Source organism: Miscanthus floridulus, chromosome 2 (assembly GCF_019320115.1).
Source record: "Miscanthus floridulus cultivar M001 chromosome 2, ASM1932011v1, whole genome shotgun sequence".
In the NCBI taxonomy this organism is placed as follows: domain Eukaryota; kingdom Viridiplantae; phylum Streptophyta; class Magnoliopsida; order Poales; family Poaceae; genus Miscanthus; species Miscanthus floridulus.
The window spans coordinates 116,256,697-116,270,465 of NC_089581.1; the positions used below are offsets into that span (position 1 = coordinate 116,256,697).

Consider the following 13,769-nt stretch of genomic DNA (forward strand, 5'->3'; position numbering starts at 1 on the left):
GCTTCCAGAGGGTTTCATAGACCACATAAATAGAGGTTAAATGATTCTATTGTCTATCTTCTGTTCTTTAGACAAACGACATTTTGCATTTGACGTTCAAACATTTTTCTTTGATATTAAGGGAGGGTTCTAAAGAAAAAGACACAAATAAGGACAAAGTGAATAACTCAATTGATTAGTTTTTTTTTATTATAATGGTCATGTTCGTTTTACTAAAAAGCCATGGCTGAAAGTATTGTTCGCTGATTTGTTGCGAGAGAAAAATACTGTTCATTTACCGAAAATAGTACAGCTCATAAGACAAGCGAACAGGATCAATGTGTCCACCTAGGTGAAAGTCACAACTTGTACGACGATTGATTTTCGATTAAAATTATTCTTTTAATGATAGCAAGGTGTATATGATAACTTCGTTAATTCCGCCCATTTGCTTGAATTTATAAAGCATGGTACAGTGTTTTTATCTCACAATAAATCAGCTTCAGCTGGCTTATCCGCCGCAGACCATCAGCCGAACGGTAACGAGTATTGGTGTTAAAAAAAAAAACAATTCATGGGCCAGTTTGAAGCAATACAAAAGGGCGAGGACTAAATCCGAAAATCGGTCTCCGCGGAACACGGTTCTTTTCCTGTCAGACGAACCCTGACTGCTCCTTGGTCCTTGCCATTTGAACTCAGCTGGACAGCTGCTCTATTTAAAATCGACGCGCACCTACACCTGGGTGTGCGCAGGCACGCGGCGGCACGCCGGCACCGGCAAGCAATCGCCTCAACTGCTCCACCCCATTTAACGCACTCTCCAGCCTCCACTCTCCACTCCTTCGCGGCGGGGTTTTGGTGCACGGCAGTTCATTAACGCCGCTGCGGCGAGAGCGCCGAGAGGAAATGGGCGGCGACGGCGGAGGAGGAGGCGCTGCCAGCGGGGACGGCACGAGAGCGCTGGACCAGACGCCGACGTGGGCCGTGGCCGCCGTCTGCGCTGTCATCGTCGCGGCATCCATCCTCCTTGAGGGCCTCCTCCACCACCTCGGGCAGGTTCGCCGGCCCCGAACCATCCCCTTCCCCCCATCGATCCCTCTCTCGATCCCATGACAATTTTTATCTTTCAGCTAGTTCGTTTGTTTTCCTTCGTTGAATCATTTGGTTTGACTCTGTATTTGAGTGCTGTTGCTCTCCCCCAGTTTGCTGATTTGTTTTATCGGGTGCTGTTGCTCTGCCCCAGTTGCTAAACAAGAAGCGGAAGATAGCGCTGTTCGACGCTCTGGAGAAGGTTAAATCCGGTAAGAGATTGAGCTCTGCATTCTTTTCTAGTACTGCGGACCTTCAGTCACTGCTGTCGTCCGTAGGCGGAGTCGAATTTTGACGTGTTTTCGAGTTCCGTGTGCGCAGAGCTGATGACTCTGGGGTTCATATCGCTGCTGCTGACCGTGACGGGAAGGTACATAGCGCACATCTGCATCCCGGAGGGAGCCGCCAACACCATGCTGCCCTGCCGTCGGTTCGGCCACTCGGTGGCGGAAGAGCCCAAGGGCCATGGCCGACGGCACCTGTCTGAAGATCCGACCAACCTTTTCTCCTGCCCCAAAGTGAGTCACTAAGGTGGCATGATTTGTCTTATTTGAAACCTTGGATGCCGAGATGTATGTAAGGGTAAACAGATAACCCATTGTCCTGTTGTCTGGATTTGGCTTCATCTGTGGAGAGACGCCAGGCTATTCTAGATTGTGATGTTCATCTCATCATCTGTGCTAATCCGGGTGACGGTGGCAGGGCATGGTGTCGCTTGTTTCAGCCGACGGCATGCATCAGCTGCACATTTTCGTGTTCTTCTTGGCCGTCTTCCATGTTACTTTCAGTTTCTTCACAATGTCCTTGGGTAGAGCAAAGGTATCGTTCGTCTTGGCCCTGCTTTGTGCTGGTTTTCTTTTCTCAAAGCACTCATGGACAAAGCTTTCAAGCTTGCATTAATTCTGGATGTTTCTTTGCAGACTCGTATATGGAAGGTGTGGGAAAAGGAAACTTGCTCCCCTGAGTATAATTATTTAAATGGTACTGTATGTTTTGACTGGCTACTTTTTTTAGTATGCTTTTATGTAAAAATATATAACATACAGTTGCTAAAATCATTAAGTTATGCATAGTTGGTTTGATATTTATTTGTTTACTAGTATCAAGCTGTTTTGGTTTGTCCACTAATTTGCAAATTTATGTCATATTTAACTTATGCAGACCCCTCAAAGTTCAGGCTTACGCACCAAATATCTTTTGTGAGGCAACATGCAAGCTGTTGGAGCAAAAGCACAATCACGCTCTATTTTGTAAGTCATTTCATCACTCCTTTCTGTGGCTACAATAAGTTTCGTAGACTATGTAATACTTTCTTCTCAGTTAACACTTAACACACACCATCTGAGTGGTGTCTTGTACAAAATTCAAACATGTAAAACGATCTAGCACGCCGTTTTGGGCCAAGAAATAACAAATCAGGTGGGGATTATGCCCCCCCTCCTACCCCCACCCCCGTTGACCTTCAAAAACACACACACACAAAATATTTTGTATAGAGGTAACTAAATATTGGATATGAAGGGTTTGTACTCTACACTTGAAGTCTTGAACATATTGTTTATTTCATGTATAAATTACTGAACAAGGGAGTAAGGGACCCAAAAGGTCTCCAGAATTTTACAGCAAAAATTTATTAACAAAATGATTATCAACCAGTGATAAAGTGATCGAACTAAACTTTAATGCTTCTTCTAATGATGTTCTGTGCACATGGAACCTATAAATGAACCTACTGACTTCAGGGCCCATTCTGTATGCTTACACTGATATAAAACTGTAGGTGAGCTTCTTTAGGCAGTTCTTCAGATCCGTTCGGAGGACAGACTACCTTACTTTGCGACACGGATTCATTTCTGTAAGTAATTTCTGATTCATGAGTAATCTCCTGCTACCAGTTTAGGTTGCTGAAAAATCATTTTATAGGCTCATTTATCTCCGGGAACTAGGTTCAATTTTCGAAAGTACATCAAAAGGTCCTTGGAGGATGATTTCAAGACAGTTGTGGGCATTAGGTAAGAAATGTTGACAATTTACTATACTTTTTTAATGCGAACTGTCGAAATTAGAAAAATCCAGGCATTTCTAAGTGTCTTAATCGATAGATGAGTATACTAATTGCAAATATGCTTTTGTCTAAGAATTTGATTTGTATAGTTTCTTTATTTTTGTTCTTTGATAAAATTATGATTTGAATATTCAGCTTTTGTTTTTGAAAAATGAATATGCAGTTATAACACGTAGTTTTACTCAAGTAATGGTCTGCTTGTTTCGTTATTATTTCTTGTTTCATCTTCCTAATAATTATTTACCCATTTGTATCATCAATTAATTTATCAGTCCACCGTTATGGGCTTCTGCTTTGGCTGTCATGCTCTTCAATGTTCATGGTGAGTTATATAATCTTAATCTTATTTCCCGACCATCATCTTCCAGAAAACTATTATGAGCATTCTCCTGTCAAACTGAACTATCAGATCACACAGAAATTAGAGCTTACACTCCAAATGTTCAGCCATTTGGTTATTGCTTATGCGTGATTTGACAGAAATGGTACTAATTTCTTTTGATTTGGATTTTGCTTCGTCCAGGATGGCACAACTTATTCTGGTTCTCTACGATTCCCCTTGTAGTAAGTGTTTATAGTGTTTATTTCTTATCCCTTTTTGGTAAAGGTTTTGTTTGGTTGGTGCTAAGTGCTGGCAGTGCTTTCCTATATGTAGGTGATTCTAGCAGTTGGGACAAAGCTGCAGGCTATAATTGCTATGATGGCTATTGAAATTACAGAGCGGCATACAGTTATTCAAGGCATGCCGGTGGTAAAACTGAGTGATGATCATTTCTGGTTCGGGAAGCCTCGTTTGGTTCTCCACCTCATCCATTTCGCATCATTTCAGGTCAGTAAAGGCCCAGAAAGGTACCTTAGCAAGAAGCATGCTAACTTGAACGTAAAGCATCCATAGAAACTTATGGATGGAACTTTGAACCTTGAGTTGGGTGCGTTTATCAGATGATGATTAATTACAAAGAATTAGCATCTAGACAGCAGTATTAAACTAAACTTGAACTCAAATAGTTGCCAGAAAAGAACATAATGCCTCGCAAAAAAAAGAACATAATGAGATAAGCAGAGAATATTTCATTTGGCATATAATGATTTTTGCCCACATCTTCTGTATGCACTTTGACATGGCCTTATTTAGTTCCCCCTCCTAAAGTTTACTCCCTATCACATCGGATGTTTAGACACATGCATGGAGTATTAAATATAGACTAAAAAAATAACTAATTGCACAGATTGCGACTAATTTGCGAAACGAATTTTTTAAGCCTAATTAGTCCATGATTTGACAATGTGGTGCTACAGGAAACATGTGCTAATGACGGATTAATTAGGCTTGATAAATTCGTCTCGCGGATTACTAAGGACTTCTGTAATTTGTTTTATTATTACTATCCGAACACTCCCGATGTGACACCCGATATGACGTCCCTAAACTTTACTCCCTGAATTTAAACACCACCATAGTTGATTTTATATAACAGCTGTTCTTTAATTTGTTCTTGCAGAATGCATTTGAAATTACATATTTCTTATGGATCTGGGTAAGATTGCTTTTGAGATTTGGAAACATTTTCTGTGGCACAATTGTAGTCTGTGTCAAGTCTTTGCTGATGACAAACATCTGTGCAGTACGAATTTGGCCTGAGGTCCTGCTTCCATGACAACTTTGAGCTTATCATTGCAAGAGTCTGCCTTGGGTTAGTTTCAGCTACTTTTGCTGTCATTGTTCAGAAATTTTACTCCTTATTAACCATTTTCGTTCTTTGTTTTACAGGGCTATCGTCCAATTTATGTGCAGCTATATCACCCTTCCACTCTATGCCCTTGTGTCTCAGGTGAACGTACATTCACATTTCTTACAGATGTTTTCGTCAGAAGACAGACTGAATTACTTCACTCCGAAGTAGCATTCAGAACTCAGACGAGCTGCCAAACTCATTGAGCTAGTACTGGTTTTGCAAAATGCGATTGTCTTTTGGAAGACTAACATGGAATTGGTTTGTTTTCCAGATGGGTTCACAAATGAAGAGAACAATTTTCGACGAGCAGACAGCCAAGGCCCTGAAGAAATGGCACAAGGCCGTGGTGAAGAAGAAGCACCACAAGGGTTCATCCCACGACTCCTCCGAGACCCCTAGCACGGACACAGCAACACTGGCGACGGAGGCGGGCGAGTGGCAGCGGCTGCACGAGGTGCCGTTCCGGCACCTCCACCGATACAAGACCATCTCGCACGTCGGCGGCGCGACTAGGAGCCCGCTGTCGGACTCGGACTACAGCGACACGGACGACACCGAGCCGCTGTCGTCGTCGCAGACCAGGCACCTGATACCGCCGGCGAAGCAGCGGAGCCTCGACACCGAGCGCGCGGAGGTGCGCGTGGACGTCGTAGAGACGGTGGTGGCGGCGGCGGCGCCACGCGACGTCCTGCAGGACAGCTTCTCGTTCCCAAGGCTGCTGCCTCCTCGCCATGTGCCGGACAAGTGAAGTGAACAGCAACTTGCTTAGTACTACAGGACGGTCCTATATAGGGATAATAGAATAGTAGTTTCAAAGAGTGTTTTTGGTTTTTCTATACTACGTGTAAGTTATGAATTTAGAAAAGTCAAAAGTATTTATAGTTTGAAATGGAGTAATAATAGTATAGTAGACTAGTAGTCAAAGCTAACCTACATGATAGAGTGTTTTCTAGTCTTTAGATGATCGTAATCCAGATTCTTAGTATAGCTGCCTGCAAGTCATGTCTGGACTGATGACTTGGAATGTTTGTTTTTTGGGGCTAATTCAGGGGTTAGAACCAGCGATGGTTAATTTTCTTGGACGCTAAGTGATTGATTGCACGGGACAGTAAAGCCGAGTGAAATCGGTGGAGTTTTATGTCATGTCTGCTTTTACTGATAAGCCATGACTGAAAGTACTATTGGTTAATTTATTGAGACAGAAAAATACTATTCGTTGAAAAAAGTACGGTTTATAAGTCAAACGAACATGGCGTTAGCTCAGAGGGCACTTTTGCTGCATGCCTGTACCTTCAAACTGAGCAATGGTAGGCAGAGGAGCTGAATAAGACAACCATGTTCACTTCGGCTTATCAGTAAAAAATCAGTCCTACTTTTCAGCCATAGAACAGTATTTTTCTCTCACAACAAATCAACTTTACGAATCAGCCACAGTAAGTCTTGCCGAACAGAGCTCGAACACGAACTGTCACGAAATTATCCTACCAGTAATGAGGCTCACTGTTCACTGATGCTAACATTGAACAGCACCTTAAGCTTTTTTACTAGGTAGTGTGCTCACGTGTTGCTATGGGACAACTAAATCTTTTGTACTAAAAACATACGGATCGCACGATAAGATAACAATACTGTTAAATTAAATACCGATGTCAAAGTGACATTTAATTCAAAAAGCAAAGTTCATGAAATTAACACAGTCACGGAGAGCGCGACGTCGCAGGCTCACAAACTCTACTGTATAGATTTTTGGTGATACGGCTAAGATAATATTTTATATCGGCAGAAAGAATTCTACGATATCCATTTCTTTCACGCGCCAATAAATTCATGAATAAGTTTCACCGTATCTCCATATAATCTTGTACACACATGTTCGAGTATATATGTAAATAGGTTCGTGCTCGTGCGTTGCTACGGGGCAGCTAAACTTTTGTACTAAAAACACATGGATCACACGATAAGATAACAAATACTGTAAAAGTATATGACCGACGTTAAAGTGACATTTAATCCAAAAAGCTAAGTTCGTGAAATTTACACAGTCACAGAGAGCATGGCATCGCAGGCTCACAAACTCTACTGTGTAGATCTTTCTATGATGCGGCTAAGATCATTTTTTATACCGGCAGGAAGAAATTTCTGATATCCATTTCTTTCGTGCGCCAACAAATTCACAAATAAGTTCCACCATGTCTCCATACCATCCTGTACACGGCGCTGGCAAGCGAATTAGCCACAACTTATGTAATTAGTTTTATAATTAGCTCATGTTTAGTCCTTCTAATTGATATATAAAAATTCAATGTGACAGGGACTAAAGTTTAGTCCTGGGATCCAAACACCCCCTAACTCTCGACTCCTGCTGGCTGCTTATTTGCACTACCATGCCTATATGTCTGCACGTATATACTCTAATGCTAGAACGTCTAAGATGATCTTTATTGTCCACCCTTTAAAAAATACTCCATCCGTTCTTTAATATAAGCCATATAGATTTCTAAAGAAAATTCCAAAATCAGATCCCACGCCGATTAGTTTGGAAACCTTCCCACCGTACATAGCACATGCCTCAACCAATCCCTTAGATTTAGGAAGCAATCTGATTGGGAGAGAGAAGATGGTCTGATTTTCCTTTTTTCCTCGGTCTCACATCCTTCCCTAAACCATGCGTTAATATTGGTGCTAAAAACTATATGGCTTATATTAAGGAACGGATGTAGTATCATAATTTTAAGGTTGCCATTTGTGTATGTTGTAGGATTGGGATGCTTTGCACTGATCCATGAGAGTGTCCACGAGAGTCGAAATTTTTGATGCCATTATGATGTCTAAGCTTACCCATCAGATAGAGATGAACTTGATTGTTAAAATATTTTCAACACTGCTTTCATATACTCCATCTGTCCCAAAATAGAATTCATTCTCGCTTTCCGAGAAGTCAACTTTTTTTAACTTCGACCAATTATATATAAAAGAATATTAATATTTATAATACATAATTAGTATCATTACATAGATCATTGAATATATTTTCATAATAAACTTATTTGAAGATATAAATGTTGCGCGTATTTTTTACAAACCTACTCAAAGTTGAGAAAGTTTGACCTGCACACATCCCATAACGATGTATATTTTAGGTCAGAAGAAGTATATGCTAATGGGAGTAGTCAACTGGAAGTCATGATGAACACAACAATACTTTCATATTATATGCTAATTGGAGTACGAAGAAACGCAGAGGAATGGACCTATATACGAATGATGGAAATATTCGTTTAGGAAATTGCAGAAGGTTCACTAGTCTCAACATGTATAACCTGCACATTTTTTTTTGGCACCACTGATGTTCTCAAGGAGCAGCCACTTTTTAATTTTAGGTCTGCATGCTGAAAACACTAAAATTAAGGACCAACCTCATTGAGTCGTCTTGCTTGATCTTTGCCAATTGTTTTCTTCCATGCATGATTATTGTTTTATTCCATGCATGTGGCCTCAGGTGATCGATTTGTTTCCTTTAAAGCAGGCGGGGATCGCAGGGATGACAGTTTTTTTTCTGTCGCGCGGGGTATCGCATGGCCGGAATAGAGGAGTCTTGTTTGATCTTTGCCAATTATCTCCTTCTATGCATGATTATTGTTTCCTTCCATGCATGTGACCTCATGTGATCGATTTGTTTCCTTCAAAGTAGGCGGGGATCGCAGGGATGGCAGTTTCTTTTTCTATCGCGCTGGGTATCGCATAGCTGGAAGGGAGGAATGACCCAAAAAAAATCGTACAAAAAAATAGTATTACTTTTAGTCTTTTTAGTTGTACGTAGGAGATAGGAGATAGGAGATGTGTCGTCATTCTGCTTGTACCTCTGACCTTTTTGGGCTTTAGCAGTTTGAGCCGATTGATTTCTCTATTGGGCCGAATTTGGGTCGCACCGCTCTCCAGTCTCCAAAAGTCCAAATGGTCTACTACCACAACTACTAGGCTGTTCCTGGCCGGAAATTCCATCCTCGACCCCCTTCCCTTCCCTTGCCGCTCCAAATGCGAATGCACCTTCCCGCCTTCCTCGCCGACCAGCGCCGCCTCCGCCGCGTGCTCTCCTCCTCTCGCACCACGGTCGCGACGCTCACCCGCCTACACGCGCTCCTCGTCGTTTCGTCCTCCCAGCACCTCCTCTCCTCGCTCGCCGCCGCCTACGCCCGCGCCGGCGCGCTCGACGCTGCGGAGTCCACGCTCGCCGCCTCCCCCTCCTCCTCCCCCTCCTGCATAGCCGCCTGGAACGCGCTCCTCTCCGCGCACTCCCGCGCTGGCGCACCCGGCGCCGCGCTCCGCGTCTTTCGCGCGCTCCCTCCCTCCGCGCGGCCCGACAGCACCACCTTCACGCTCGCGCTCACCGCGTGCGCGCGCCTCGGGGACCTCGACGCCGCCGAGGCCGTCAGGCTCCGCGCATTCGCGGCCGGGTATGGTCGCGACGTGTTCGTCTGCTCGGCGCTGCTCCACGTCTACTCGAGATGCGGCGCCATGGGAGACGCCATCAGGGTGTTCGATGGGATGCCTAGGAAGGACCGCGTCGCTTGGAGTACGATGGTTGCTGGGTTCGTGAGCGCTGGGAGGCCGGTGGAGGCGCTTGGGATGTACAGTAGGATGAGGGAGCATGGCGTGGTGGAGGATGAGGTGGTCATGGTTGGGGTTATACAGGCATGCACGTCAACTGGGAACATCCGAATGGGGGCCTCTGTTCATGGCCATCTCTTGCGGTATGGTATGAGGATGGATGTTGTTACTGCCACGAGCCTTGTGGACATGTATGCCAAGAACGGACATTTTGATGTGGCACGCCAAGTGTTTAGAATGATGCCATGCAGGAATGCTGTCTCATGGAGCGCGCTGATTTCTGGGTTTGCACAGAATGGCCGTGCAGATGAGGCACTTGATTTGTTCAGAGGGATCTCGACTTCAGGGCTTCAGCCTGATTCAGGGGCACTTGTTAGTGCACTGCTTGCTTGCGCTGGTGTGGGGTTCCTGAAGCTAGGGAAGTCGATACATGGTTTCATCTTGAGGAGGCTTGAGTTTCAATGTATTTTGGGTACAGCTGTCCTTGACATGTACTCCAAATGCGGCTCCCTGGAAAGTGCCCGAAAGCTTTTCAATGAGCTTCCCTCAAGAGACTTGGTTTTGTGGAATGCGATGATTGCATGCTGTGGCACTCATGGATGTGGTCATGATGCCCTTGCTCTGTTCCAAGAATTGAACGAAACCGGAATAAAGCCTAGTCATGCAACATTTGCTTCTCTTCTGTCGGCTCTGAGCCACTCTGGTCTTGTGGAGGAAGGGAAATTCTGGTTCGATCGCATGATTAAGGAGTTTGGAATTGAACCTGCAGAAAAGCACTATGTATGTATAGTTGATCTCTTAGCACGTTCTGGTCTTGTGGAAGAAGCCAATGAAATGCTTGCATCAATGCAAACTGAACCGACCATTGCAATTTGGGTCGCTCTGCTTTCAGGTTGCTTAAATAACAAGAAGCTAGAGCTTGGGGAAACAATAGCGAAAAAGATCCTTGAGTCGCAACCTGAAGACATTGGTGTCCTTGCACTGGTATCGAATCTCTATGCTGCTGCAAAGAAGTGGGACAAGGTCAGGGAAATCAGAAAGCTAATGAAGGATAGTGGCAGCAAGAAAGTGCCTGGCTACAGCTTGATAGAGGTCCATGGAACACGTCACGCATTCGTGATGGAAGACCAGAGCCACCCTCAGCATCAGGAGATCCTGAAAATGGTCTCAAAGCTCAGTTCTGAGATGAGGAAGATGGGCTATGTTCCAAGAACAGAGTTTGTGTACCACGACCTGGATGAAGACGTGAAAGAGCAGCTTCTCAGCTACCACAGTGAGAGGCTGGCCATCGCCTTTGGTTTGCTGAACACCAGCCCTGGAACGAGACTCGTGATCATCAAGAACCTCAGGGTCTGCGGTGATTGCCATGATGCCATCAAATATATCTCGAAGATTGTGGATAGAGAGATTGTTGTTAGAGATGCGAAGCGGTTCCACCATTTCAAAGACGGAGCCTGTTCTTGTGGAGATTACTGGTGATTGTCTGTTGAGGCACAAATGTCCACTCTATAGCTTGGACAGTTCACTCTCCTAGTGCCGATTTTTTGGTCCAGTTGGCTGCAGAGAACCAGCAGATTGAATATCAGTTGTGTACAGGTAAACTTGGCCCAATCTTTTGATTCACCAGAGAAAGAGCCTCAAACATCCTTTGATGCAAAACAAACAGTTCTCTGAACCTTGTGCTGATTTTGGTTTAGTTGACTGGAAAGCACCAACATAAAAGAAGAGCAGTTGTCATGTTCATTCAAATCGGACCTCAACAATCCTTTGATTCACTAGTAGACAAAAGGATAAAGAGATGACATGTTGAAATGCTGAAATAAGTTTCCTCCAGTCAACTGAAGTACTAAACGGTTCTCTTAAACAATCTTTTGATGCAAACACATAGTTGGCCAGGTCTGCCTCTTTCTTTCTTACAGCATCCACTTACCTATATATCAATGGAGTCGTAGCATATAGCTCTACAACCAGGGAGAATCGCCGGGACCATGCATTCTTTTTCCTGTTCTGGAACGCCAAACTAAGCATCTGCAGATGAAGCGATAGTTGAGATGCACACAGTTCTGTGTTTTCTCCTCACAGCCTACGTCCAAAACCAAAAGCATGGAGGAACGCGCAACTCAGCATGTTGCACTTTCTCCACTGCTTTACTGCAATCTTGGAACATGGACAAAGGATGAACAACTGTATGATTCAGTTGAACAAATGGTTCAAAGCAGGGATTAGAGTCACACTAGGCTTACACAATAATACTAGTTGTACAACTCAGTCACTCAGACATAGAGGTTGTATGGCCATTTCCATTCAGCAAAACACTCTGATTTGTGAGGGAAAAGAAATCTGCCAAGTCTGTGGGTCAAAGGAAGATTTCACAAGGATTCTTGTCCTATTGTCTCCACGATAAGAAAACACGGTTCCATAAGGGTCAGAGCTATGGCTTCATTGGGGTCAACTGACCCCGGCGAATTTTGAGAATTCCAATGGAAAATTGCTGTATATAGTGCTAATAGTTCCTAATGACCCCACCCATTCTCAGAGAAGAACCCAGTGGTCATCTGGTCTGGATTTGCCCTTGGGTTCCATCATTCCACACTCCATTGATATCCTCTCATCACAGCGTCTGCTGTTCCATTTGGGCAATTTGATTGCTCAGACCTCTGGATTATGAGGACAACAACCATGGTGGTGAAGGATCGTGCTAACCCCCGCTGGCGAAGTGACCCCTGTGTTCATGCAGTTTCAAGTGAGCTACTTGCTACAGCCTTTGCTCCTCACATTTTTAGGCTTGACAGTATTTGTTGATCTGCATGGGCATCATTTAATGTATCCTTTTAGTCCAAATGCATCAGTATGCACAGGTAGTTTACATTCGTGTCACGATTGCAAAATGGCCCATTTTTACTTCCATTGTTCTTTGCATGCTAGACAGTGACAGGCACATGGAGCTGCTTTAGGAGATGCGAAGAATGCTACAGGAGCAAAACCACAAGATGTAATCCATGTATAGGGAGAATCAAGAGCTCAATGAAAAGTTCCCTTCCTAGTGGAAGTAAGAGTTTGTTCTTCAGTCCCTAGAAGCTTATGTATGCCCAGGATGTCATGCTTGGGATAATCTTTTGTGTAATCTGTTATCTATGCATGTTTTATGGTTACCGCTTAGGTCCAGGGGATGTACTGTGAACAACTTATTCCATAAATGCATTCTGGCAGTTTGTGAACCTAAGTGGTACACCGTGACAATTTCATGGATAGCCTGTGTATTTAACTCTTTCAAATATTAGATATTTGCTGGAATACTTGACAATAACAAGTAGTAGAGTATCATGTGATTGTTTAATGCTAAGCAGCAAACTGCATAATCGCAGAAGGAAAGTGTATGGGTCAATCATTTGATGGACCTTAAGATATGTTCAGTTACATACGTAATCAAGTACATTGTTGAATTTTCATGAAACTAGGTGCCATTTTTCACTTCTGGTAACTGATTTCTTTAAGTTCTGCTGATGGAATAAGTAGACTTGGTGGTTACTCCAGCAATCTCCTGCCCCCAGGTATCTCTGCATGAATACTATGAGGTTCATTTTTCTTGTACAATGTTTTTAAGTTGTACATTGAAATACCTGCATTTTTTCTAATTTTGAGCTATGTAGCAGTGCCAAAAAAAGGTTCTGCGCTATTTTAACTAACGCCATGACACTTAAGTAATTAGCAAATGAAAGATGCATACTTCATTCAAGTGGTCTTTGTTAATGAAATGGTTCTTAAGTTTTCTTATTCGAGGTGCTTATATGATACCTACCACGCGTCATTAGAAATTTCAATGCTAATGTCATGAATAATAATCCCTGCCTCATGTCTATAACTTATTCTGATATCCTAAACTAAAAGTCAGTATCTTATGTGTATTATTTCTTTGCAGGGTGATGTCTGATAAGAACTGCAGTATACCTCTTCGTTTGTGATTTGCAAATTCATGTGGTAACAGTAAGTATTCAACCCATAAAATATAAGCAGATGAAAGGAACCTCCTTAAGGTTGCCATATATGGTCATGACGAGATCATAATATGTGAAACCATTTTATCCATGGGGAACGGCTTGTTCGCTGGTTGGTTTCTGGGCTGGTTTGAGCTGGCTGGTGCTGGTTTGTTGTGAGAGGAAAATACTGTTGGCTGGCTGGTTTGGGCTGGCTGAAACCAACAAGCGAACAGGCTGATTAGGCCTTATTGGTTGGGTGGCTAACCCCTCACCAGGCTCTAGATAGCCACCTTGAAGCTGTTTGGTTTCATGTTT

At 43.4% G+C, this 13,769-nt stretch overlaps 2 protein-coding genes across 3 annotated transcripts; both read left to right on the top strand.

Moving 5' to 3' along the window:
- Positions 1-661: 661 nt before the first annotated feature.
- LOC136539426 (MLO-like protein 9) lies at positions 662-5,989 on the top strand. The gene is made up of 15 exons (XM_066531380.1): positions 662-1,035; positions 1,223-1,280; positions 1,390-1,586; positions 1,771-1,887; positions 1,989-2,049; positions 2,230-2,318; positions 2,849-2,923; positions 2,992-3,080; positions 3,406-3,455; positions 3,657-3,697; positions 3,789-3,962; positions 4,636-4,671; positions 4,760-4,827; positions 4,905-4,965; positions 5,141-5,989. The coding sequence occupies exons 1-15, from the start codon at positions 886-888 to the stop codon at positions 5,615-5,617; spliced, it is 1,743 nt and encodes a 580-aa protein (XP_066387477.1). The 5' UTR covers positions 662-885; the 3' UTR covers positions 5,618-5,989.
- A 2,752-nt stretch (positions 5,990-8,741) lies between these two features.
- Positions 8,742-12,726, top strand: LOC136539427 (putative pentatricopeptide repeat-containing protein At3g25060, mitochondrial). 2 transcript variants are annotated; one of them, XM_066531381.1, is made up of 2 exons: positions 8,742-12,220; positions 12,403-12,726. In XM_066531381.1, the coding sequence occupies exon 1, from the start codon at positions 8,905-8,907 to the stop codon at positions 10,954-10,956; it is 2,052 nt and encodes a 683-aa protein (XP_066387478.1). In that variant the 5' UTR covers positions 8,742-8,904; the 3' UTR covers positions 10,957-12,220; positions 12,403-12,726. The 2 variants fall into 2 exon arrangements, with proteins under 2 accessions (XP_066387478.1, XP_066387479.1); XM_066531382.1 differs by having other exon boundaries at positions 12,407-12,726.
- Positions 12,727-13,769: the final 1,043 nt, after the last annotated feature.

Bases quoted from the DNA above. Each gene is read 5' to 3' on its own strand.
- LOC136539426 (XM_066531380.1), top strand. From the start codon at position 886: ATGGGCGGCGACGGCGGAGGAGGAGGCGCTGCCAGCGGGGACGGCACG. The intron at 1,587-1,770 runs GTGAGTCACTAA...TGACGGTGGCAG, and splicing joins ACCTTTTCTCCTGCCCCAAA to GGCATGGTGTCGCTTGTTTC. The intron at 2,319-2,848 runs GTAAGTCATTTC...ATAAAACTGTAG, and splicing joins GCACAATCACGCTCTATTTT to GTGAGCTTCTTTAGGCAGTT.
- LOC136539427 (XM_066531381.1), top strand. From the start codon at position 8,905: ATGCGAATGCACCTTCCCGCCTTCCTCGCCGACCAGCGCCGCCTCCGC.